This window comes from Poecilia reticulata, linkage group LG22, assembly GCF_000633615.1.
Source record: "Poecilia reticulata strain Guanapo linkage group LG22, Guppy_female_1.0+MT, whole genome shotgun sequence".
Taxonomy (NCBI): Eukaryota; Metazoa; Chordata; class Actinopteri; order Cyprinodontiformes; family Poeciliidae; genus Poecilia; species Poecilia reticulata.
Window position 1 is genome coordinate 8,649,252 of NC_024352.1, and position 27,152 is coordinate 8,676,403.

At 40.2% G+C, this 27,152-nt stretch overlaps 1 protein-coding gene across 3 annotated transcripts in view; it reads right to left on the bottom strand.

Moving 5' to 3' along the window:
- Positions 1–6,186: 6,186 nt before the first annotated feature.
- rps6ka5 (ribosomal protein S6 kinase, polypeptide 5) overlaps positions 6,187–27,152 on the bottom strand; it is a 27,247-nt gene continuing 6,281 nt past the window's right edge. For 2 of the 3 annotated variants that reach the window (XM_017302525.1, XM_017302524.1), the window contains exons 2-18: positions 26,822–26,893; positions 26,204–26,422; positions 25,994–26,109; positions 25,812–25,913; positions 22,846–22,929; positions 22,631–22,734; positions 22,399–22,549; positions 21,255–21,416; positions 19,815–19,940; positions 18,629–18,762; positions 17,565–17,658; positions 15,678–15,848; positions 15,155–15,346; positions 12,360–12,519; positions 8,498–8,661; positions 7,215–7,646; positions 6,187–7,041 (exon numbers count right to left, since the gene is read on the bottom strand). In XM_017302525.1, coding sequence (XP_017158014.1) covers positions 7,353–7,646; positions 8,498–8,661; positions 12,360–12,519; positions 15,155–15,346; positions 15,678–15,848; positions 17,565–17,658; positions 18,629–18,762; positions 19,815–19,940; positions 21,255–21,416; positions 22,399–22,549; positions 22,631–22,734; positions 22,846–22,929; positions 25,812–25,913; positions 25,994–26,109; positions 26,204–26,360 — 2,211 coding nt within the window. In that variant the 5' untranslated portion in view covers positions 26,361–26,422; positions 26,822–26,893 and the 3' untranslated portion in view covers positions 6,187–7,041; positions 7,215–7,352. Of the gene's footprint in view, positions 7,042–7,214; positions 7,647–8,497; positions 8,662–11,392; positions 12,069–12,359; positions 12,520–15,154; positions 15,347–15,677; positions 15,849–17,564; positions 17,659–18,628; positions 18,763–19,814; positions 19,941–21,254; positions 21,417–22,398; positions 22,550–22,630; positions 22,735–22,845; positions 22,930–25,811; positions 25,914–25,993; positions 26,110–26,203; positions 26,423–26,821; positions 26,894–27,152 lie in introns of those variants that run through there. The other variant, XM_008399136.2, reaches the window with a different exon arrangement.

Sequence of the window (27,152 nt, forward strand, 5' to 3'; positions counted from 1 at the left end):
AGGCCATTTAAAGATTTAAAAACAAATAAAAGAATTTTAAAATGAACTCTAAAATGGACAGGTAACCAGTGCAGAGAGGATAAAATAGGGGTAACATGTTCTCTCTTCCGCGATGCAATATATATATATATGCACTTGTATACAGATACAGTAATCGGTTATGGCAGGTGATTCATGATTTAACATCGAGTTGATTTAGAAACCTTTTTTTCTTTCCTTAACTCAGCTCATTTTTGTCTGACATACACATTTATTTGATGATGTGAAACATTTAGGTGCGACAAAAATAGCGGGACAGGCCTTTCAGACAAAATTACACAGACTAAAAGTCTTTTGTTCTCTCCTTCCTGAAGAAAATGTTGCATTCAATGACTTTTTGAGAAATACTTCATTTACCAGCCTGGGCTGGTAAATGAAGTCAGGTAACTAAAACTAGTTACCTATAACTAATCAGGGTCAGCTCTTTTAGAAGTGGCTGAAACGATTAAATTAGCTTTAAATTATACAACTTTCAAACTGTTGACATTTTTCCCAAGTGTTGTTTTTATGTGTTCAGAATTTACTTGAAATGTTAGACACATAAAAATTGAAAAATAAATCACATGAAATGACCCTTTTCTCAACTTTAAGGAACAGCTCAGACTCAGAGAGCGCCCTCTGCTGCTGGCATGCGATATGACACAACTCTGCAATTAATGTTGAGTCTTTCAGCCAAATATTATTCAACCGTAGGCCAGGCACACAAAACCCATTATACTAATGAGGCAAGTGTGAGTTTTATGCGATTTTAGCTGACAAGATTACAAAATTACGTTTTAATTAAAATAATTTGAGTTTTTCATATTTATTTGTAGCGGTGGTAAACTTTTAGAAACTTTTTTTTAGAAAGAACGGGAGAAAATATCGTAACTGGATAAAACTTAAGAGTGACTTCATTCATCTTTACTATACACATTACCTATATATTCTTGCTCAAAATGATTTTTATCACTATTTATCCTTGCTACTACATCTACTAAATGCTTTAAGATTGTGTTGATGGATCTACTAGCCGTATTTTAGGTGTGACAACTTCAGACACAAATATTCTTCTACAAGAAGCATTAGATAACTAAATAGGTACAAAACTGTTTCGTTTACTACAAAGAACACAGCAGCCATTATTTATTTACCCGTCATCAAAATAATCCTGCTAAAGAGGATTAAAATGATTTACCTCCGACATATTAAACAGAAAACGTGGTAGCTCAGATGCTAATATGCAATTGTTCCATCAGATTCATTGACAAACACCGCCACCTAGAGGTCACTCTTTGTACAAACCTGGCATGCATTTAAATCCCTTTTATTTCTTAGAACTGGTGAAAACATATTCAACATGCAGATGTGGTCAGCCAGTAAAAAGCTTTTTATTGAAGAAAATTAAGTTGTTTTTTTTCCCTCTTTCGGTCAGTTAAAGTAACCGATGTGACCTGAAAAAAAAAGAGGATCTCCACAGTGCTCTACAAAGCAGATAAACACAACGTATATTCTTGTATCAGGTAAAAGTACTCTTATTGAGGTTTATATTACAGAACAGCCATGAACAGGAACAGACAGATAAACGACTGAAAAGGGGGATAAGGTCGTTTCTTACGCTTACATATAAAAAATAAATAAATAACTGAAAGCACTTTTTTTTTCTTCTTCTTCTTTTGGCCTTAAAGCTTGGTTTTGTTTCTTTTGTGATCGCACAATTGCTCAGCTTCAAAGGGATCTGCTGCTACAGTACGTTGTGACCCATCGACACTGGAAAATAGAAACCGGAATTGAGCGGCAGCACATGCAATATGACAACAACAAAAAATAAATAATAAATGGTGACGACGTCACGCATTCTCCCATACTACACATGCAAAACTACAAACTTTCCCCTTCAAAAACATAAAAATACAATTCATGTCACAATGATCTCCTGGAAGAGGTCAGAATCCAGGAACCACTTCCCATATGGCTGCTTTTGCATCGAGTTGACGTAAAGAGTCATTTTAAGCCAAAAAATAAAAATAAAAAAATTGTCAAGGTATAAGAAGATCTGTTAAAGTTTTATATTTTCCTCTAATGTAAATCGACAGCCATTTGGACTCCTCCGCCTTGTCAGTGAAACGAGTATAAACATTACATTACTTTCAGTACGGAAAAAAACCAACAAAAAAAACAGCAAAGCTGCTGACATGAACAGACATTTATTGGGAATATTTCGATAAATTTCAGTCAAATACGCTGTAACATACTCAGGTTGATAAAAGTGGTTCCCTTATTATAGACTATATCAATAAATACACACACAAGATGAGCCTCTTTCCATTCTGAAATCCCTCCCCATCCCCTTTTCTTTTTTTTTTTCCTGAGGCAGAAATAGAAACACTACTGCAGTCTTTCCTCAAGTGCTCCTGGCAGGAGAATCGCTTCATTAAAGGGCCGCGTCGTTTTTAAAACGTCAAAATCGGTTTGGGCACTTCAGCGCCGTGATCGGCTCTGTTCAAAGAAATAAAGCAGACCTGTCCCCAACGGTGTACAAGAGAAGCCGTGCATTCGGTGCTAAAAAAAAAAAAAAAAAAATTTTAAAAATAAACGCAACACACACAGAAACGCTCCAAAAAAAGTTACTTTAGCAACAGTACATGCTAACCTCTGTCTCTGCTAACACAAACAGTGTTTGAATTCTTAAAAAAATAAAAATAAAATAATTAGTTCCATCAGGTGTGACGCTTCAACTTCAAAATGGCGGAAGATGGAGAAATTTCATTAAACTTGCAAATTCAGAGTAACTCTCTCCCCCTCTGTCTCTCTTTTTTTTTCCATAGCGGGACAGCAAACATGGCGCTCGTCAAGGCGAGGGGAGAGGAGGGGAGAGAGTCGTCCCCAGGAGACTCTGGAGCCAAACCGGCCCTTTAATGTGATTCACTGATCCGTTCCCCTGCTAAGAAAGTGAAGCTTGGTCCCACAGAGACGCGGAGTGGAGTACGGTATTTTCTTTGGAGCAAACAGCAGCGCAGCGCATCAGTTAATAGAGCACGGCTCCCAGAGGAGAGCACAATATAGGACACTCTTCCTCTTCCTCCACTTGAGCTATTAATACACCCAAACAAAAGAAGAGGCTTAATGAGGCAGCAACGGGGAACTCATGCGAGCTAACTTAGACGAGAGCTTTGTAGTGTTTAGTTTCAAGGATTCCAGTTGTTTTTGTTTTTTAAAAAGGCAACCGATCCCCACTCTACTTCTTCTTTTATGGTTGATGCTATCGGATGAAAAACGAAAAAAAAAGAAAAAGAAAAAATAAGCACAGTACGTGTACATTGTGCTACGCCCTTTTATGTTTGAACCCATTTGATTAGTTCTCTTTATTTAAAAAAAAAAAAGGACAAAAGCGACACAGAGGCGAAAAGAGGTGCATAGTTTTAGGCATGAGGGTGTGCTGAGAAAAAAAAAAGTAGTCAACTGTAAAAAAAAAAATAAAAAAATAGTAATGTTGAACATTTCGAACATAAAAAAAATGAAACACTTCTTTGCATAATTGCATGAAAGGAAAGAGTGTCCATGCAGGTTAAAGCGGCGGCTACCTTAAAAGTTAATGCTTTGGTTCAGAGTCAGAGTGCATTAAAATGGAAGATGGTGAATGAATGTTTGAGTGGACACAGTGGTCAAGCTCGGGATTTTGATTTCACATCCCACCTCCTGTGCCCCCATATATATATGTAAATCAACAAAATACAGTATTTCAGTAAGTAGTAGAAAGAGAGGCATAACAACTAACACGACACGGCGTTAAAAACTGTCGAACTATACCGACTAGAACACTGGGACGTTAGAATATTTAGGCCACAGGGAGAAAAGTTGAGATGCACAGAGCGACTGAAATCAGACCATTTTTAGCTTTACCAGCTCTCACCGATGGGAAACTCAAACATCCCACCTTTTTACAAGGCAGTGAACACAACACTCCAGCTCTTAAAAACCATACTTTCAGGAAGTCTTTGCAGGAAGGCTGACCTTTTAGAGCTTTGGACCTCTTTCTGTTATGGAAATGTTGGATTTGAAAATATTTGGCAGCCTTCTAGAAATCTCAAGAGGCTCTCCGTTCTCAGAAGCCATGCCAATCTCTAATGTGAGATGCTAAAAAGTATTAGCATTTCAAATCAGAAATCAATTACCGTATTTTCCGCACTATAAGGCGCACCTAAAAACTTTAAATTTCCTCAAAAGCCGACAGTGCACCTAATAATCCGGTGCGCCTTCTATATGGACCAATATTGAGCCACAACAAGTCTAGCAACTACGGTAAGCAGCCGCTGACTTCATTTTCTCCCGTAGAAGAAGAAGTGCGCGGTGCATGCTGGGATAGTTGTCAGAACGCTGGTTTGTTAATAAAGTTTGATAATACATTTAAAGCCAGGGGGGAGGGGTGGGAGAAGAGAGACAGAGACCGCGGCGGCAGCCTGTTGGTTGGTCTGTGTTACCCAGAAAGCAGTTGGGCACAATATCGCAACACCAACACCGTGAGTGAAACAATGACTGGGGCAGCCTACTATATAAAGTACTCGGAGATCACTTCCTTACAAATGTGGATGTGCAATAGTAGAGTATGGAACAAATTGGCAAACATCTATTCTATGTGCCTTATAATGCGGTGCGCCGTATATATGAAAAAAAGTTTTAAAATAGGCCATTCATTGAAGTGTGGAAAATACAGTAACCTTGTTTTGGAATAACGGAAAACCTTAAAGCTACAAAAACGTCTTATAAAAAGAAACTGTAGTTGGCTGAAATTGGTGTTGGCAGGTCAAAGCTCAATCGGTGCGTCTTCGTTAAAAAAGAACGGGGTTTGGTACATTTAGAACGAATCAAAGGACTAAAATTTGAAAGTCCCACATTGAATCGGGGCTCTCCAATATGCAAGTAAACAAACTCACACTGAATCAAGTAGGAATCTGCCTCAAAGGCCATAAATATAAAAAAGGATAAAAGTGGTTTATGTTTCAGTTCACATTATATCATGCACTAGAAACCTAGGACTAACCAAACGTCTACACGGTTCCTTATGTCACACACGGGAGGTGGAGCAAGGGCAGCATCAGAGATGAAGAACAATCCGAGTCAGACATGCAGAGCCTATAAAAAGTATTCACGCCCTCGGATGTTTTTACCTACTTAGCAAATCAATCATGAGCAAAAAAAAGTTGATTTGTTTTTCACCCAAAAAAACCCCTCCTTTAACCTCAAAGTGAAAACTGGTTTCTGCAATTAAATAAATAAAAGTATTTAACATAAAACAAGTGATTTAATAAATATTCACTTGGTTCAAAGTGACTTGACTTAAGTTAACAGAGGTCCAGCCAGTTGGTAGTACCATTATGATTAGTGGAATAGAAATCACATGAGTGAAGTGAGTTTGTGAGTCTATTGTAATACAAAAACACCTGGCTGCCATTACAGCATGAAGACTAAAAATTACGAGCAAATCTGAAAAAAGGTTTGTTAAGACGCATCAGACAGGAGAAAAAAATCGTCTTGTGGCGGGACTAGAAAAGCCACCCGAAAGAATTCAAACAGTTTTGTGAGGACGATTGGCGGAAAACTGCAAAGACCGACTTGAAGGGTGTGAATATTTACGCAGTCACTGATTTTATGTTACATATTTTTTATCATTTTGTAGAAATCAGATTTCACTTTTGAGATTAAGGTTGTTTTTTTTTTGTCAAATAACTGAAAAAAAATTTCTTGCTCATGACTGATTTAACAAAGCAGTAAAAAAAATGTAAAAAAAAAAAAAAAACATGCAAGATGGGTGAATACTTATTATTGTCGCTGTTAAACAAAAAAAGTTTGAAGACTTCCAAGAAAGCAACACGACTTTGTTTGCTGCTCTGCAGGCTCCTGAAATATCCCCACCTCTGCACTCGTAGCTGGAAACCGGACATTACTTGATTCGGCTGCAATTTTGGCGCACACACACACACACACACACACAACAAAAACTACCTTCCTGTTACAAAGTAATTGCATTTCTGAACGGGAGACCACTTGAAATCGGCCATTTCAATCGTCAATCAGAGAAAGCTCTACTTCATCTCACATCGAGCGGATCTGAATTCTCCCAAAGATCTAATTGACTGTAGTGGGAAGGGCGCAATTAAAATTTTTCACTTTTTTTTTTTTTTTTTTTTTGGACACAGCGCGACCCAAGGAAAACCCACCGCCGTGCTAACCGCTGCTGACCCGGAGGATTGGACCTTGCTAGAGAAGCGGCCATTTTAAGTTTTAAAGTAGTTCCACATCTAAACTCAGTTCTGCTCTCAGGGTCACAAGAAACGCTTCATTTTGGGCAGAAACTACAAAACACATTGGGCTAAAATGCTCACGTTTGCTTCTTTAATCTTTTGTGCATACATTTTTTTTAGTTAACAATCATCAACACCGTCGGCTGTTTTGTTTATTTTTTCTTCGCGTCCAAGACACTAAAAAGTCTACATAACTGTTAATAACCAGCCAGCTGCAGTCATGTCTACAAAACCCACCACGTTTTCTGCGGATAAGGAACAGTACTTACACAAAAAATATCTGTTTTTTCTTCTTTTCTTTTTTTTTTTTGAATACTCGCATGTATCCATTATATCTATTCAGGCTCATTTGGAACCATTAATAAGTTAACAATATAGCTTATGATAAATAGATTACAGTCTAAAATTCACATATAAATAAAAGCTCCGCCTCTCGGACGCGATTTCACCCGAGGTTTGGTTTGGCGTCTTCTCCTCCCTTATAAAGCGTTCACGGTTTGAATACTACAGGTTTCCCTTTAAAAAAAAAAACAAATAAAAAAAAAAACGCCTAGACACGGACAGATACAAAGAACGAGGAGAGGACCGATGCCGTTTTGTTTTTTGTTTGTTTCGTTTTTTTAATAACGACAGTAAAGACGTCTCTCCCTTCCATCTTCCTGAACCGGGACGGTGGGGCAGCCCTTAAGACAACAGAGACAACTTCTGCCTGGTCCAGACCCTGATTGATAACAGAGGAAGTGTGAAAGTCAGAGATAAAGAAAAAAGAAGAGAGGCTATTGCTAATGGTGATTGATTGATTGATTGATTGATTGATTGATTGATTGATTGATTGATTGATTGATTGATTGATTGATTGATTGATTGATTGATTGATTGATTGACTGATATTACGGTGCAAGCTGCTGCTCCTGCTGCATGCTCGGTTCTGGTGACATGCAGACGTCCATGCAACAGAGCTGGAGGCGGAGACCGAGTCGACTCCACGGTCCGTCGAAGCAAAAACTGCGTCCGGATCCGTCGCCTGCCGCCTCACTGTCCTTCCGAGAAGCGAAAGGCCGAAAGTGCGTCCTGGTCTCCGCAGTCCGTCTCTTCGGCGCCCGGCGTTTTGACGGCGGGGCTGTTGGAAGGCGGCGGGTTGGGCTCGCCCTCCGTTAGCGTCTTCTCTTGAGACTGCGAGGAGGAGGAGGAAGAGTGGGTGCTCTCGCTGGAACTGCTGCGCGTCTCCGTGCTGGTGCTCGTCTTCTTCATTTTCCTCCTCTTGGCCAGCGGCGCCTTGTCCACCGTCTGTAGGCGGAAACCTTCCCGTTTGCATTTGTTGAAAGCCTGAGACGAAACAGGAGGGAAGACGACGATGTCGGTCAAATGTTTATTTAGTTTTATTGGTCCAACGTTTCTGTTGCGTTTGTTAAATACAGAGCTGTGTTTTTAATCAGGCCTGTCGCCACAACAAATACTGCAGGCTGATAAATTGTCCCAGTAATTTTTGCGATAATATTGTTTTCAAGTAAGTTGCCATAATATTGCAAGTTCGCCCTCTCTCACAGACCAATAAACTTTCATTTTGTAAAGAGTACTAGACAATATTTCAAATATCCAAAGTAAAACACAACAACCAAAAACAATAAATAAAATGGAAACAAAAACCACACACAACCAAAACCGTTAAAAAATGGATTATAACGTCTCTGTGAACAAAATTGCCCTTCAACTGCTTATAGCGACAGGCTTGTTTTTAGCAACAGCAACTCCGTTGTAATCTGCCTAGTGTGGCAGAAAACAAACAAACCATCCCTCTCTATTGAATGTGGTGGTGGCAGAATCATGCGGTGGGAATGATTTTCCCCAGAACAAACGGGAAAGAAAAGAAAAATCCCTCAACAATGAAGAGAAATGGTTTAGCTAAGAGGATAATCTTGTGTTAAAATGGTTCAGTGGAGATCCAGATTCAAATCTAACTGAGACGCATCCAGAAGACGTCTAAAGCCAGCGGACGCACAACCCAAACGGCATGCAGCTGCGACGACATCAAACGACGACTCTGCAGCGTCTCCACAACTTCTTTAAACGAGGTTCGCTGGATTTGGCAGCGGGCTCCCAGAAGGAGAGCGCTACTAGAATAGAAAGAACATTCTCACCTACTTTCTGACAACAGGGTTCTTTCGCGGCGCTCTTACGTTAAAGGTCGCTTTGACGCAGGTGTGGACGGAGGCAGTCGAGGAGCCGAGAATGTCGGGGGTCATGAGTGGGTTGGAGGACAGCTGGCTGTCGTCCTGGAGCCAGGCGTTGTAACGGAGGCCGCACATCTTAATCCTCTTGTCTGGGTCCACCGTCAGCAGCTCTGCAGGGGGGTGGGGGGGTAAGAGACTCAGATAATTCACTTAACACACGAGCAAGGAAGGTGAGTCATGTGTGAGTCCCACAAAGGAAGTGATTCTCTTCCCCCGAGCAGGTGCTCAAGCCAACGCAGAGCTCGCAATGTTCCTGCTGGCTAATAGCCAGCAGGGGGCGATAGTAGGGATGATGATTGCGTGTAAAATTGCTCTGAAATTTCTCCAGTGCTTGATTATCATGTTAAAAATGTTCTTAATGAGGACTTTGTTCTCAAACGGATTGAAATTTGAAAGAATAAAAGTATGGAAAGCAAGAATGTTTTGAAAAGAAAGAATTATTTTTTGAAAGATATGACAGGAAATGGATTGGGGCAGAGCGACATTTCACTTATCCAGGTCACCATCTATTGGGAATGGTCTGCATTTCTGATTCAGTTCAAACAGGGAAGAGCTTTAAACCACCATAGTGGAACTGCAGCTAATGACTATTTTAGTGATCGATTTATCCTGATGATTAATTGATTAATCAGATTTTTAAAAATGGTCAAATTTTGCAAATTATACAATTTTCGAAATACGTTAAAAGACGCAAATAAAAAATAATTCAACTCAGAAAATAAACATAAGCATCTAATATTGCCTAAAATGCAATATTAGAATGACTTTTAATGAACGCTTGAGCACTTGTAGCAAAGAACGCATCGGCAGCCAACAAGTAAAAGAGCTCAGCGCTTTCTGCCTTCATTAATACATACTAGAGTTGATCTGTTGATTGTTTTTAGGTTACTGGTGAATAATTAGATAGTAAAAGGTGCTAAACAGATCTTATTTACAAAATTTGAACTGGGTGAAGCTAATAATCCCACTTGAGGAGTTCTGCATACAATAGATTTACAGACAAAAGTTTTTATTTTATCTTAGACATTTTTTTTTTTAGGTTTTGACCTAATTACTTCTTTGAGTACGTCATTCTTTCAGCAAATACTCTGTTTTAGAGTCTGCATACTCCAGTTAACGATTAATCGACTATTAAATCAGCTGACAATTATTTTGTTTCAGCCCTACACCGTATGTAAAATTTCTGAATAATGATTCAGTTATTTAAAAACGGTGATCTAAATTATGTAACTGGGTCACCTACAGTTTGATAACAAGTCATTATGATATCTATCAGATGCAACCCACAGACAGTAACAGGCAGTTCCAGGAAGAAGAAGTGGCTCTAAACAACAGGTTTTCTAGCCTCATAGTCAATAAAGATGCAACGAGGAGTCAGGTGCTCAAGTTAAAAAAAAAAAAAAAAAAAGAAGGGAAAAGTAACATTAATTAGTTTAAGTGGGTAATTGTAGACACACACACAAAAAAAATCAACATTGTGACATAATGATGACAGAGAAAGAAAATGCTTCATCACCGAGACGCTTGTGGCGAGTTGATACACGTTACTCATAAAACCAGTTTAATATACCGTATAATTCAGTACATGATGAATGTTCCACTGAAGTTCAGTTGAGGACAAACTTCCTGTTTTGACAGCAATTTTATATCTTAGTTCAAATCTGTGCGTCTTATCTGCATTGCTGCCGACATGTTTACATCCCAGCTTAGAAAAGGTTTTCATGCCCTTTGAACCAGTTTGCTTCACATGAGAACATTTGAGCGGGTGCAATGTCATCGACTAACACAAAGTGGTGCATAATAGTGAAGCGAAATGAAGTGTTGCATAGCTTTAATGTAAATTACAGCGATTGTACAGTGCATATGGAACGCATTCGCAGTACTTTTCCACATTTTCTTGCATTGCAACCCTATTCCAAATAGTATTAAATTATTATCTTTTCCGCAAAATTCTACATACTTACATAAATGTGATATCTTGGTTTTCTGTTTGAAATAAATTAGCGAAAACTCTCAGAACTATTTTCCACATCGTCACGATGGAGTGTTTGTGTGTAGAATCTTGAGGAAAGAAATTAGCTTTATACAATTTGGAATGACGCTGTACCATAACAGAATGTGGAAAAAGTGAAGTGCTGTGAATAGGGCTGAAACGATTCCTCGAGTGATTCGAGTACCTCGATTATTAAAATTCCTCGAGGAAAATTGACCTACCTCGAAGCTTCGTTAATTTATGTTTTATCATTTAGCGCACCGTGTTTCAGCCGGAACATTATTTGYGTTGCGCGGAGCTCTGACTTCCGCCTCTGAGTTGTTGACGGAAGCTACGTGTTAGCGGCATAACGTCCAATCTTCAAGTTCGGCCCGCGGGGATTTTACTGATTGGTGATAATTCTGGGTTTTCATCGTTTTTGTGGGACCAATAAACATCCTTAAAATGACCGGCGCGATGCCGGGAGTTCGGCAGCCTTTCTGCTCCGGAGCTGCTGGTTGATCGGCGGATTTATACAGGTGAGCGGAGAGACTGAACACGGCGGGCGGCTGAGGGTTGATGCTTACAGGGTAAGAGCAGCTTTACGGACAAACCGCACAATAAACTTGTATCATCCCGGTCTGAACAAACGGGAGGCGGAACATGGCTGGTAGATGAGTTTCTGAACGGAGGAGCCGTAAATATCCCGTATTGCTCCCCCGGTCTACAAAAAAGTAACTGGTAGGGAAGCWCAAATGTGRAAAAAWTAGACTGATGTTSATATCCGATAGTAACACTGGTGTTATGGAAKATKTACCAATATTTTATTTCATAATTGTTTTTATCCAATTACTCGATTAATCGTAAGAAAAATCTATAGATTACTCGATTACTAAAATAATCGTTTACAACAGCCCTAGCTGTGAATGCTTTCCAGATGCGCGGTATTTACTCTGATACCCCGACATAAAGTCAAGGGTAATCGTCTTTGGTCAAAATTCACCAATAAGACAGAGCCTGCATAAATGCAGATTCTATGAAGGTCTCAGGTTTGTTAGAACATTAGTGAACAAACAGGGAACAGAGCAGACAGGTCAGTTATTGCAATGAAGGGACGTTTAAAGTGGGTTTCAAAAATAATATTCCAAGTTTTGAACACCTGACAGAGCACCGTTCCATCAATCACGTGGATAACGGAAAAAGTGTGAAGCTTCCAAAGACATGGTTGTTGTGGAGATGGAAAAACTCCACAACAACCATGTTTATGTAGAAACGGATTATGGAGCTACTTCTCTCTGCTGCAAATTTATTGAGTTTAGTATGAACTGAGAGCGTTGGAAAAACCAGGTTTTTCAACCTCTTAAGAGATGGAGTCACAAGTTTTTTTCACTCTGTGCGCAGTCCGGCGGGGTCACACTGACCCTGCGCGCACTTTCACAAGTTTTATGTTGTTGTGTGGTTTCAGGAACTGACGGTCTGACGGGACAACCCCAATCCCTGTCCGACTGTCATTCACTTCGTTCCTTTGCTGAGGTTGAGAGGAAGCTGGAAATGAGGGCAAAATAGTCCTCCACCAATTAGGATCGGGTTACACCAAAACATGCTAGAAATTACTCAATTATAAGAATAAAACATCAGAAAACTAATAGAATAATACACAGTCGAATATGAATACATGTGCTTGAAAACCAACATTTGTATTGAAGAGTGTCTTAGACCAAATTACCTCCATGTTAACTACTTTAATACACTGATATGTAAGATGCTTTATTTTTGCATCTAATTAAGTCTTTTTAATATTGTAGCAGAACACATAGTGAGAGGTTACAGCCTCACCTTGTATGAGGTCCTTAGCCTGCTGGGACACATTTCTCCAGGCCTCGCCTCCAAAAGAGAAATCCCCCTGCTTGATTTTGTGCATGATCTCCTCAGCGCTGGTGTGGGTCAGGCTCTTCTCCTGACACTGAAAAGGCACCTGTCCAGACAGCATGGTGTACTGAAACAAGAGGAAAACCAGCATCCATCAGGGGCACAGACCTAATCACCGGCAATATATGCTCTAATGCAGTGGTTCTTAACCATTTTTGAGGTACCGAACCCATCAGATTCATATGCGCATTCACTGAACCCTTCTTCCATGATAAATAAAATGATTATTTTTTTTCCAAATTCAAGACATTTGACCCAACTAGACTGTAGTTGGGTCACTTTCAGAAGATTACTAAGTCTTCTTAAAAGGTAGAGTCTCTGAGAACAGTTCTTCAAAATATAGTCAGTGTTTTCAGCAAAGTTGAGCTGACTGTCCAGGAACRACCCAAGGTATTTAAAATTTGCCACAGTTTCAACAGGTTGGCCATCGAGAGAAACTGGAACCACTTTAAGGTATTGTTTAGATCATTTAATTACCTCTACATTCTTAAGATAATGAAAAATTAACAATAAATAATAAAGACTGCGGTATTCTGATTTAGTAATGTAATTATATTTGTTGTGTTACCACCCCCACGCCACTAGAGGCAGTAGCAAGCCCGAAAAGATGCGACTAAGGAGCAGATTTAGAACTACACCGAAAGCTACAGAATTTGGTAAAAACTGTGAGCTTTGCTGAAGTGATTAAAGACACAAGTTCAAATCCCTGCTGAGAGTGGAGCTCCTTCAATCAGGGCTCCTCCGCAGCACTGATTGGCTAAGCAATGTAACGTGATCCTCTGCAGCAAGTGATGGCAAAGCGGGGCGTCATCACGACTTTACACAAGTGTGTCTTTACCTCTGCGGCAGAAGCTCCGCCGAACCCCTGAGACCGACTCATCAAACCCCTGGTGCTTAACACGTCGTCCCAGTGTGGCGCGCAAACCGTTGAATGTTTGTTTTTACTTTACGGCGCGGCGCCCTGGGACAGAGCCGGGAAAGGAACGAGGCGCCGGCGCTTATATGGCACGCTTTAAAAGCGCTCTCGACCGATCACGACCGTCCGCATTTTTTCATTGTTATGGTGGAGGTTGTTGACCGTGGCTGCGGCGGCACTAAAAAGTAGAGTGTCCTGTGCTCGGTTGAGCAAACCGGATGCTCTCACCTTCGCCCACTTACGTCTGCCCTCAGATTTCTCATTAAAAAGGACAGCAGCGGGGGAAGAGCACTTTTGGCTACCGTCTCAGCTCGCTTGGCTTGCAGGGCATTGTGCACACAGCATGTCAGAACCCGTTTTTATCAAAGCTTCATAAAGCAGACTATGATGTATCCCCCCCTCCCACACCCCCACAGGGAGAACAGCAAAGCGGCGCATAAATATAAAAACCGTTGCTCTGAACGGATGACTGGCCAGAACAGAAGCAGAAATGTCTCTCTGCTATCTGTGCCTCTCTTTGTCCACACCCAACGTCTTCTTTTCCATTTCCTCCTTCATCCAGAAATGTTTTTTTTTTTTTTTTTTTTTTTTTTTTAAAAGGACTAGATAAGAATGGCATTTTTTTGCGGGAGCTGGTTTGGTCGTTTTCTGTTCTGTGGTGCAGATTAAATCGAGTGCGGTTACCACAGGACACCAGGAGCTTAGGTGGAAATTATGCACGATACCCAGCATTCATTTTTTTGAAATCTAAAAACTGTACAAGACAAATAAATCGGCTGAGTATAAAGTTTAAGATTAGGATAGATTAACCTCAGAGAAAAACTTTAAAGAGGATCTGCGGATTTAAATGGTGAGTATTATGAATTTATATAATGGAGTCATCATAAAGAATGTTCCCTAAAAGCTAGTGAAAAATGTTGTATGGTTCTCTAACAAACCAGAATTTTGTGGTTGATTTCAGATTTCTTTTTCTCTTTAGTTAATGTTTAATATATATATATATTTTAAAAAAAATGTGTGCCTACCTGCAACCATTCCGTTTTTTAATATTAGGAGCAACACGCCTTTACTGCTACATTATGCGGAAGTCGTCTTCCGCATCTCATATGTGATTAGTACAAGTAGCGCGGCTATTCACAGTCTCTGCAGGTTTCACCAACTCAAATTTTGGACATTTCAAGACCTTTTTAAGACCATTACGAATGGAATTTAAGACTCGTATCTCCACTGAAATGTACGACCTTTGTCCAGCCAACTTGCGATAAATTTGCACTTACCCAGGATAGACGCAAAAAAAAAACTAGCTAGCTAACAAGGGTATGTTAGTAGTGAGTCACATAACGCAACGATGTCTGCCTGTGACTCAACTTTTTGTCTGACAGAAAAGAAAATTGGTCCTGCCAAGACGAAATTTAAAACCTGTGACTAATGTATTTAAGACACACTTTTTTTAAATAATTAGGACATTTTATAGTCTTAATTTTAAATACCAGAATGTAAGACTTCTGAAGGACCCGTGAACATCCTGTTATTAATAAACTTTTAGGCAATTTGAAAGTACAAAAAGATAACACGGAGTAACTGGGAACCAAACTAAACAAAAATGTGTTTAATTCACAGTGGTTTGTATTTATAACTCTGTTCTATTTTTTTATTTGAGCCAACAATATTATGCATTTTACCTCTTGTATGACTACTAAAAAAAAGACAGAGATAACAACAGCATGTTGCATATTGAATTACACTTCATTATTCCGATTACCAGTATTATGCGTCGCACACTCACCAGAATGACCCCCAGACTCCACAGGTCGCAGGACTCATCATAGCCGTTATATTTGAGGATCTCTGGGGCAGCATACTGCAGGGTGAAGCAGGGAGTCTTCAGCAGCTGATTGTCTGGCGGTTTCAGACGCGCAAAGCCAAAGTCTATGATTTTTATCTCGGAGTTCTCACTCTCGTCTGTGAAGAGCAGGTTCTACGAAGCAATTCGAGACACGGACAGCAATCATTTTCTGTTTTTTTCTTCCCTCTCTCTCTCTCCTTCTGCTTGGTTCAGTCAAGAGCCTGCTAAATTGTACATCGAGACTGGCCGGGGTCCTTCTGACCCGTGTTAGGGTCAAACAATTTTACTCTTGTTTTGAAGAAGATTGCAGAGTCAGAGTGACAACAAGCCACATCATATGCAGTTCAGAAAAACACAGTAATTCTCCCTTCAAAGCATATGATCCAGCCAGGCTGCATTTACCGCAAAAGACACACGTGAAAAAAAATAAATAATTTTAGCTCTTTTGAGTTATGTGTGGTACCTCTGGCTTCAGGTCCCTGTGCACCACTCCTACGTCATGCATGTGACTGACAGCAGACACCAGTTTGCGCATGATGCGGCTGGCCTCTGTTTCACTGAAGTGCTGCTTCCTCCTGATTCTCTCCAGCAGTTCTCCTCCACCGAGCAGTTCCAGAACCAGGAATGTGTGGAGCTAGACCCAAAAAAACCCCAACACATTAGTTTCAGAGATTTTTCACTTTAATCTGCCTCGGAAAGTCAAAAACACGCTCAAAGAATGCACCATCAGGAAGCGCTACCGGAACAAGCTAGCTTACAACACAACAGTGTTGATGTTGTGACTGAGCAACAGTAGTCGTTTTCAATGTCACCGAGTTGTTTAAAAAGGAGGTCAGCAGAACCACAAAAGAAGCTATTTAAAAGGAAACTGCATCATGTATGACAAACCAAGTCTTGTCAGAGGTTCATTAAGGCTGCCAGACGGCGAGAGAGAGCGAGACTTTCAACTTCAAAGCTGAACATTAAACATTAAAGCAAAGTTGCTCTGTTTTATTGTTATGAGCCTTCAATTGTTCATTCTTGAAGCGTGTTGAATTTGGAAATATTTTACGATTGCGTATCTTCTCATCATAAGGAGGTATAATGTTGCTAAATTACTTTCCTACACATTTGACAATACAGAAACGAGGTGAGCTGGGCTGCTTTAGATTGACATCGTTCACCTCAGCATGCAAAATGCTTGAAAGTGAACCTGACAGCATGACCTAGTTCCTGATTATTTCGCCCAATTATCAACTGACCCTTTGGAGGCACCCGTAAACCATTGAGATATTATTCCCAGATTATCCTTACATAATGAAAAATATATATATAAAATAAAAGAAGCAGTCCACATTCTCCAAAGTGGGAGAGGACTACTGTGTTTCCTGAATAGAGTGCTCACATTTCCTTATATTATAAATCTTAAAAACACAGTAGAATCTGGCTGAAGTTGCTATTGTCAGGTCAAAGCTTGACAAAAAAAAACAGCGGCTTAGAAAATGGTTTTCTTATCGGTGCATTTCGGAATAAACACACCTACAGTAAGGCTAGCAAACATTCCCATATTTGGGCTGATGCTTGTCTGTTTATATGTTTGCCACACTCTATTAAAGCAATCCCCTAGCCAAATAAAGCTGATAAAAAATACATTTAACAGCACAAATTTAATTAACCGTTACAACTTCACCTGGATGTCAAACAAATGAGCAAAACATGGATCAGCCGCAGCCTGTCGCCGATCTCATGACGGTGAGATCAAACCATAATAGTATTGAGTAAAAGTGAAAGGTCTCTAATAAAGATGGAGGAGAATAAAGCGTCTGGGCAGCGGGGTACAGTTTCTCATTAGCGCTGGATCTGAGGAACAAAAGCAGGACTCAGCGGAGACGAAGCGAGGCAGCACCGCTTTGATCTGGGTCACAGGCCTGCGAGGTACAGTAATAACCCCGCTGAGCTCATCAGGACTAAAGTGGTGCTCCTGGGCATGAAGGACTTTGGCTAATGAACCTGTATGCAGTCAGACGCTTGGAAACACCTTCCCAAATAACCGAGGTAAGCCACGTCAAAGCATATGCGCACTCACTTTGGGTTAAGTGTGCAACTCTATTAGCAGCGCAAGTGAATCTAGGTTGTTTCCATTCAGCTGAACAAAAAAAGCTTGTTTATACAGCTGTGGTTCAGAAATAAATCAGCTTTGAAACATCATGCACACAGAGATATTCGCGGACAACACGAGAGCGATGCAGAAAGAGACTGAAAAAGGCTCCCGGCAGGCTCCCATTAATCTGCCCTGTTCCAGTTCTAGGACTTAATAAGGCTGCGGGTCCCACAGGCTCCGCACACCCAACGTTGCCGGATCCAACCTTACCTGATCGTGGTAAATTTCATGCAACTTCACAATGTTCGGGTGGCCGTCGCAGAGCTTCAAGGCCGCTATTTCCCTCTGAGTCTGCGCCTCCATCCTAGAGCGGACATGAACGAGCACAAAGAGAAAAATGTCTCAGGTGATCTCTGTGTCTTGCAGTGGTTTTTATATTGGATTTTGGTTTAATTTTACTGAATCAGTTAATAAAAAATGCATAACTGAACAAGTTGGGTCACTACTCCTGTGATCTTGCAAGTGAATATAGCCAATGGAAGGATGGATGGTATGATTGTGCTAATGACTGTAAAACAAACTATTCTCCATCAACCTGTAACTTTTAGCACTTTGAGAAAACCCATTTAATCTTTTAGACAACTGGGAATGGTTTGATCATGAGAAACATTTAACTTTAAGGCTATGGTGGAAGAAAACCTGCTGGGGCTGCAAAAGAACCTCAAGATTACAGCAGGACAGTGACACAAATTATGCAATCTGATCAAAACTCATTAAAGCCCCTAAAAAATTCCAGTGAGATACGGAGGTTTGCACCTGTAAAGTGGTAAAAACGACAAATTCAAGGGGCTGAAAATGTCAAGAAATGTGCCAAAGCAGCTTCAACGAGTAAAGCATGATTTCTATCCCAGATTGTACAGATGAGGTTTGTTTTTCGGCTGTGTGCCTCCCTAATAAAGCGGCGCCAATATCTGGAGCGATATTTGTCAGTGAATGAGAGTGAGGAGCCGTAGAGTCTGCAGCGGCGAGCGTCCAAGATGCGAGCAGGGTTTGTGGGAGTATTGGAACCAAAAAGCAACAACTGTGTGAAAAGAGATGGATTGCTTGAGATCATACCTGGCGCTCTCATTTCTTTCATTAGTTTCACAGATGATGACTTATGCAATACTTCCATAAGATATTCTTCAAAAAGGAGGTTGACCAATACCCTTTTTTTTTTTTTGTATTTTGCTAGAGAAGACACTGGTGGGCTGGATGCATCCGATGTAACTATAAATATACCAAAGTGTGAAGCACCAAGGTGGAAAAACACATTTCTAAAAAAAAGCTTGTACCGCTTGCTGACTATCTTGACTGCGTATTGTTGTCCGGTGTTTTTGTGCGTGCAGCGGCGGCAGATGGAGAAGCTGCCCTCTCCCAGAGCGCTGTCCTGCAGATCCATCTCATAATTCATGTAGAAAGGGGAGTCCTGCACAGAAGAGAAACGGTGGACCGGTGGTTCAATGCGTTACAAACACAGACCGAAATGCAGATTATGCAGAAGTAGGTAAACAGAAACCAGATTAAACGGCGTCAAACAAAGTCAACATCAAAAACTAAATACTTCTTCATTCCTTCAGATGTATGAACTCCAAGTATGTTTAAAAGAAAATACTTAAACAGAAACTACTGTTTTAAGGGACAAAAAGAATGAAGGGCAAAATAGAGTGGCTTGCAAAAGTATTTACACCTTTGAATCGTTTCAGAGGTGTAAATTGATTTCAAGTTACATCAATAGTTTCTACGTATATTATTGGGAATTTATATATTATTTATATTATGGACCAATGGATGATATGACTTATGCCAAAATTTAATTCCCCCTTGGGATAAATAAAGTTTGTTTATTATTGAAATGAATTGAAAACGTTTAATAAGTAAGAATATGTTTGTTCTGAATAAAGTTACTCAAGACATGAACATTCTTTTCTCTCGCATTCCGTTTACACACAAAGGCTAACAACTTGAAAAGCAGATTTCTATGAGAAACCATGGAACAAAGCTTAGTTTGGCTTAAAACTTTAACTTGTATAGTTAGAGCTAGGTACTCAAAGGAAACAGGCTTCCACGCGAGCTAAAACGTTTACAAGTGTGAAAGTAAACCTTTAAAAAGTACCAAAAAAAAAAAAACGGTCTACTTGTTAACTTTCTTTCTTTTAAATCCCTCATATCAAAATGCCCCTGAGATAAAAGATTGAAACAAAGTACAAACTTAAAACCGTTGTGTTTCTGCTTTCCCAAAAGGCAACATATTGCCGGCGTTCACGGGAGAAAAAGAAACATTGTGTATTAAACGGGCTCAGACCTGAACGTGGATCACAAAGTGCAGAGTGACGCAAGCGAAGTTCGACAAAAAGAAAAAGGAAAAAGTGAACTTGTTACAAAGAAACAGAGAAAATCTAACGGCCGCGACTGCCGCCATTAGTTTTAAGTGTGTTTTTGCTGGGAGGGGTTGGGGGGACCCAAATCCGCTCGACTCACCTTCATCATGGCGCTGCGGGCCACGGCGGCAGAGCCCGGCCTCTCTGAGCCGCCGCACAGCTGGATGGGGTCGTCCATCACCACATTCCTCTTGAACAGGATGGAGGGGGCCATGAAAGAGTATCCCTGCGAGCAGAAACAGAAGAGCGCACTTGTGTTTACATTTCACCGAGTCATTTAGCGAGGAATAAACCGCAAGGAGCAAGAGCAGAGGAGGCGTCCTTCGCTGGGGAAGCATCGTAAAAGTCCTCCTGACTTTAAACCCCTCCAAACTGCTCTTCTTGGCTCGTTTCTGAGTGACAGCTCGCCGTCCAGCTGTAGCTATTGTCTAAACTGTCATTGTGCTGCGTGACTGCTTAATTCCAGCTGTGGGGAGCCCAGAGCTTTGAGCTGGCGTTAATCTCCCTCCATTTCCACCCCCGCCCCCCGACACACACACACACACACACACAAACACATACACAGCTGTGTGGTACGCAATGACAGCAATGGATGGATGGACGGAAGGATGGATGCCGAATGAATGAGATGCCCTAAATTGCCGGGCTTGAATATTTGATTGCTCTGCCGTGAAATTACATCTTGGCGCTCTTAATGCAATTTTAATTTTGTTTTGTGAGGCACCACGGGGGAGCAAGTGCGCGGCTTAAGCTGGGATTGCTGTCGTTATCTCAGAGATTGCTAGGCTTGCAAATTATAAAGACCGCAAAATTTCGGGAGTGTGCGAACGGCAGCTGAGAGGGGGAAAAAGCCAAGATGAAGTTGGCAATCAAAGACTGAAGGCGTAACCGAGATAGACGTGGTGATGCTCTCGAAGCGTAACCTTTTATTTCATGAGAGAAGCCCGTTAATGGATCTATTGATCTGCCGAGCTCAAGGATCCAGAAGGCAATCAGAGTTGAAATTTCATGCAATACATCAGACAGCTATCAGCTGGCATGGAGTTGTGGGCCATATTATGGTTCAAAGCTACATCAAAAATAGTCATTCACATCTGTTACTTCAATGAGAGCTGCATATGGCAGCAATTACTCCAATAAAAGACCCTTTAGTCAATTTGAATACCAATGCACACAGACAGACTCATGTTGACTTACAGCAACCTTTTGAGGACATTCAGAACTTGAATCGATTATTTCAATTGCCGTGAAGTACGTCAAATATAGCCGCGGACAAAAAAGCGAGTAAAGGATAATGCTTTTGTTGTTTGTTTTTTTTTGTTGTTCTTTTTTTTTTTTACCATCCGTGTTAACGCTTTACAACGCCTGCAGCCACAAAAGCCCAGGCAAACAGGGCATGCAGAATTGAATGTTACACTGTGCAACAACTCAAAGGAGTATCCATTTAAGGAAACAGCAGGGAAAAGAAGAAAAAAAAAAAAAAAAAAAGAGTGTTGAAAACACGGAGCCTGGTTGTTTACATCCCCTCCTGTTCACCCACCTGGAAAATGCGGTCACAGTTCTGAGGCAGCGCTGCGGGGGAGTAAGTGGGGTCCATTTCTGTGAACTCCTCAGCAAAATTACTGACATCCAGCTCGTCCCGAATCACTGGCTTGAACGGCGCAGGTACCTTCTTCGCTGCCAAGTCCTCCCAGTTGATTTTCTACAAAAAAAAAAAAAAAAAGAAATGAAACACCATTCCTCGCCTTTAGCAAACCTCATGACTTTCACTGGCTAAAGTATTTATACTCTTTCACATTTTGCACATTTTGTCAAGTTACAATCACAAACTGTGATGTATTGTATAGGGATTTATTTAAGAACAAATAAAAACTAGCAAAACTAAATATGTAAATATATTTTTTCTTTAATCGCAAAAGTTAGTTTTTTCCCTTCCATTGCCGATACCGATATCTGAGGTTCTGTATCAGCCAGTTCTGATCCGATACAGAAAATCAGCACTGAATTGACTTAAAGTGTTGTTGTTCGTTTCTTTGTTTTTTTAAACACGGTCATAAATGTAAACTTAAATACACCAATAGCTTCACAAGCCTGGTCAATCGTGTAAAAATAACATAACTTTGTTCAGTCAGTACAACAACCAATGTAAAATAAATAATAAAGAGACATGCTCAAACGTAAAAAATAAACTGCAGCAAATGGTTCAGAAAGTGCAATTAGGAATTGTAAATATGATGTAAAATAAATAAAACATAAGCACAAAGCATAGAACTAGACTGAATAGATCCACCACTGTGGATCAGGCACATTGACGTTGATATCCAATCTAGAATTCCTTTCAGTATCCGGTCTGATACAGATATTAATATCAGATCGGTGTGTGATGCAACATGCTTTTCAACCAGTTTTCACTGCAGTTACAGCAGAAACTCTGGGCTTTTACTAGGCCATTTTAAAAAGAATAGGTTTCCGCTGTAGTTGCCTTCTCTGACCCTCCCATCAACTCTGACCAGTTTCTTTCTCCCTGTAAGAGAAGCATTCCCTTCGCAACCTTCACAATTTTTGGTACATTAAATAAGATGCACTAAGGTTTATAGCTATGCGTCACAAAATGTCAAAAAAATAAATAAATCAAACTTTTGCAATGAAATTTAAAGTGACGTAAAGCACTCCATCATCTCCACCTGATAAAACGGATGTTTCTTCACGTTCTCTGCTCCGTTAGGACCGGATCCTAATCTTTTCTTTGGATCTTTCACAAGGAGTCGTTGGATCAGGTCTTTGGCCAGCGGTCCCATGTCTTTTGGGAAAGGAGGATCCTTTTTGCAAATCCTCCTGCAACATCCGACACCAACATCGTCAGCAGTGCAGAATGTCGACAACAAAACCTGACGCTCCGCATAGGCGAATCCGTACTTGGCGATGTCCGAGTGGGAATTCTCATCTCCGTCGACGGTGAAGGGCGAGCCGCCCGTCAGGAGCTCGTACATGAGCACGCCGAGGCTCCACCAGTCCACTGCCTGGAACGCATCGGAGCCCAAACCCAAGGCTTTTTAGTTAAAAAGGGAACTTCATTGCACTAAAAAGCAGGCACTTTTGTTTGTGTTAAAGCGTCAAAGCCACAAATTTACCTTGTCATGTCCGGAATCTCCTCCTTCGACTATTTCTGGAGCCATGTATTCAACAGTGCCACAAACGGAGAAAGCCCTCTCAACCTGAAACAAACAAAACAATCAATCCACCAAAGAACACATTTTGAAAGCAAGCAGTCTTTGTCTGACATCTTCGTTGAAGCATCAACAATGCTAGTCAGTATAGAAGTTTACGAGTCTTTAAAAAAAAAAAAAGAAAAGAAAATTCAACTTGACACTTCACACAGATGTTTTTGATGTGTCGTCTGTGGAGAGGCTCAGCCGCGCGGGCGTCTTCAGTTCTTCTTTTAGAACTGAAGAGGCTTTTTTTGACGGATTTGAATGACAAGTGCCTAGCAACATCACCGTCGAGTGTCGTCAGGCGTTTTCATCAAACGTTACTAAATTCATGATGGCGCACAGAGGCGAATTAATTTTTACTCAGAGGTGTCCAGCTGAAACGACACGTAAAAAAATTTAAAAATAACTAAATTAATTAAAAATACATCATCACTAATGGATTATTTCAAATGAATGTGTTCCAAGTAAAAACCGGAACTGCTCACTACAAATTGCAATTTTATCCTTTTCAGAGCGTCACTGTAGACGGATAAAAATGTCCTGAGGCTTCGCAGCACCCCGTACAATTACTGGCACTCCTGGTAAAGACGTGTGGAATGTATTAAAATAAGTTTCTTTTTTATGGAATTAGCATAATTTCAGAAGCTGGGAAAAAAATAACCTTTAATTGGAGTAATTTATTCATTAACACTCACTGTAAGCCTCCCGTGGTGATTTTTTAAATATATATATTTTATTTATTTATTTATGTTTCATATTTGGTGATGATATCGGCTGTTTAACAGGTTGGGGCATAAACATCAGAAATTATTTTGTTTGTCAGCTTTCATCCATCAATGTTTTGAAAAGTCCCACATATTTAACCACATATTTAGTTATTTCTGTCCTTTAAATGAGTGTAACTGAAGCAACATTTTCATTACTTCTCTTTAAAACGTGACAAAAAAGAAGGAGAGTAAAAGGATACATATTTAAAAGTGTACCATCAGGAGCAGAAGGACGGGATTTGAAACAATAAGATCAGCAACAACACCGATTTAATTGCATTAGGGGTTCTTTTATGTTTTGCCCGATACTCGCATTTAACATCTTCGTCGCCAAATTTTCCCAACAGACTTGCAATGAAAAGTAACATTTAGTCTCCATTTGAGTTTAGAACCATTTATGCTATAATGTTTGCATTTAGTTTTCATGAAAATAGTGACATTTTGACGTTTTAGGCATCGACAGTTTTCTTACGCTAAATGTTTCAAACATAACAGTGGAGGTACACAAACACAGTTTTTACCCTTTAAATTTAAATCCAAGTATTTTTAAAATTGAATAAATAGATAAATAGCAATTGCTGACCAATCTAAGACTATTTATTTTACTTACATTAATTACGTTTCAGGGATTTATTTCAACGAATAATGGAAAAAATACATTTAATCAAATCAGTTAAGCTGGCACTTAAATGGTTAAATGTATGTCGCTCTTCGCAACTCAAGAAATGGCCACAAGGAAAGAGCTACTTGCATAAACTTGCCTAAATCCACAGAAAGAGCAACAATCAAGAAGCCTAAAAGAACTGAAGCTGCGACAAACAACGCTGGAAGAGGAGTCAGGAAGAAACGTTGTGAAAAACTCCCATAAACACAAAAAGCGTGCAGAGACGGTCTTCAGTCACTAGACTTCACCTCTAGAAAGTTTTATCAGAAGTACCGGGGACTCTGAACGCAACACGTCCAGATTGGATGGCTGGCCAGCGCCGCTGGAAGCTCCAGACGGCCAGACGCTGCCAGAGTGTTCATTAAAAAATGATGGAGGGATATTTTCTGCCGCGTATCAGAGAGTGTTGCTCCTCAGACGTCTGTGGCTGTTTGAGAGGAATGCCAGGAAGCGAGCGTTTGCTGCCCTGTGTGTGTGTGTGTGTGTGTGTGTGTAGCGTGGAGTTTGCTTACAGCTCTAGGAATAATGCCAAGAAACAAGTTTTTCTGGATAAAGACTTTCCAGGTGAATCTTGCAAAAAAAAAAAAAAAAGAAAAGGAAGAGATACGTTTCTGGAAAAGGGCCTCTTATGTACTGGCAGGTAAAATGAAGGATGTGTGATGCTGTGGGCTCGTTTCCACTGCGAAGGATGTGAGATCATGTGAAATAACAGGATTTTGAATAAAATCTGCCCGTTCTCAGCAGAAAACTGAAAATGGGTTGTTATTGGTTTAGGAATATAATCTGAGATTCTTTTCATACCAGATCCAATTTCTGATTTTAATCTTTTCTCTCTTTTTTCCCCACTTTTTTCTGTTAGAAATAACATTTTCAAAAAGTGTCTCTTATTTTATCCATCCTTACAACAGAGCATTAGGGTGAGGCTACAATACTTTTTCTTTAATTACGAGAATATAGTCGTAATATTAGCAGGACAAAGATGGAACTTCACCAGAAGAACTTGTTAAAATTACGAGAAAAAAAATGTTTTATTAAGATAAAAGCTTGGGTAATTATTATTTTTTGTGTGATGGAGCGCTCATAAAATCACTACTTCATTCTCCCAATATTATAACTTTATTCTGGTCATATTAAGGCTTCATTCCCTTATTATTTGGATTTCATCATGATAAGACTTTATTCTTGTGACATTTTGAGTTTATTCTCGTTTTAAAAAAAACACAAAAAAAAAACTGTGCCCGACCATTATATTTTGTTGAAGATTTGACCTAAATTGAAAGTGAAATAAAAAAAATAAAAAAAAAGCTAGTTCAACAAGATGATTGGCTTTGGGTATGAAGAGTGAAGTATTGTTTGCTAAAACCCAACAGGAACACATGCCTAGTTTCACTTTCTGCTGTGAATATGAAATTAGGCTGTTTAAAAGACAAACACAGTGTGGAGATGAATTTTACCTGATCGAATTCTTTACTCAGGCCAAAATCTGTCAGAACTATGTGGCCGTTTGAATCCAGTAGAATATTCTCCAGTTTTAGGTCTCGATAGACGATTCCGAGCTGCGGCGAGGCGACGAAGCAGAGGTTACACAGACGACACAGAGCACGACGATTCTCTTCAGATTCAAAACACAACACACCTTATGCAGATGTTCTAGTGCCAAGACGATTTCCCCGCTGTACAGCGCTACTTCTTGCTCCTTAAACCGCACCCTCTGCACCAAGTGCGTGAAAAGTTCGCCCCCGTTTACATAGTCTGCGATAAAAGATTTAAAAAATGTTTTTGGTTTGTTTTCAGACAGAAATGAAAGAGAACTTTAAAAGGCAGTTCGCTCTTGACGCGTCCTCACCGAGAATGAGGTGCAGCTTGGTGTCGGTCTGGAAGGCGTAGTGAAGCGTTATGAGGTACGGAGACTGGCGGATGTGCTCCAGCACCTGCCGCTCCGTCCGCGTGTGTTCGGCCGTCTTCGCTTTCTGGACGATGGTGGCCTTCTTCAACACCTTCATGGCGTAGAGCTTCCCGGCATTGTGGCCGCTCACCTTCCTCACCAGGAACACCTTCCCGTACGCTGACGGGATGAAACAAACACGGAGGGCGAAGGGTTAAAAGAGAAATGATTCGCACGACGTGCCTGTTCTTAAGAAAACAGGCGCAAGTTCGATATTTTCTGCTTGTGTTTTATGTTCTGCCGGGAGACGAACTCCTCACACACGCCGGTCAAGGCGGGACTGCTGAGTCTTACGTTCAAACTTGTTTAGAAAAGCAAAATCAGCATCGATAAGAAAATGGAAAGACGGGCCGGAGATGTACTATGACTCTGTATCAGGGGAATGTTTTAAAAATCGATCAAAAAGCGCTACACAGAATTCATTTCATCAATGTGAATGCAAAAAAATACTACTCCTGTAAGAAGAGCGTCTCCCCTGCTGCACTTGTTCTCTGAGTGAGAAGGGTCAGTGCTACTCACCTCCTGTGCCCAGCACCTTTAGTAGCTCAAAGTTTTCGATGCCCACCCTCTCAATGTGGCCTGTCAGGTTGGCTGGAGGCAAAGATCAACAGGAGAAAATGATAAAAAAAAAAGCTTCTTTTACTATGTGATTCTTGTATCAAGATAAAAAAAAAATTAAATATATCTGAAAATAATAGCGGTTTAAAAAAGGATTTATGGCAAAAAAAATACTTTAGGATTATTTATTTGATAGAATTTAATATGAAAGGACTTTAGACATTTTTTATATAAACTAATACCTTCTGGTCAGAAAGAATTAAATATGGAATGTTCAAAAACAATTAGGAGG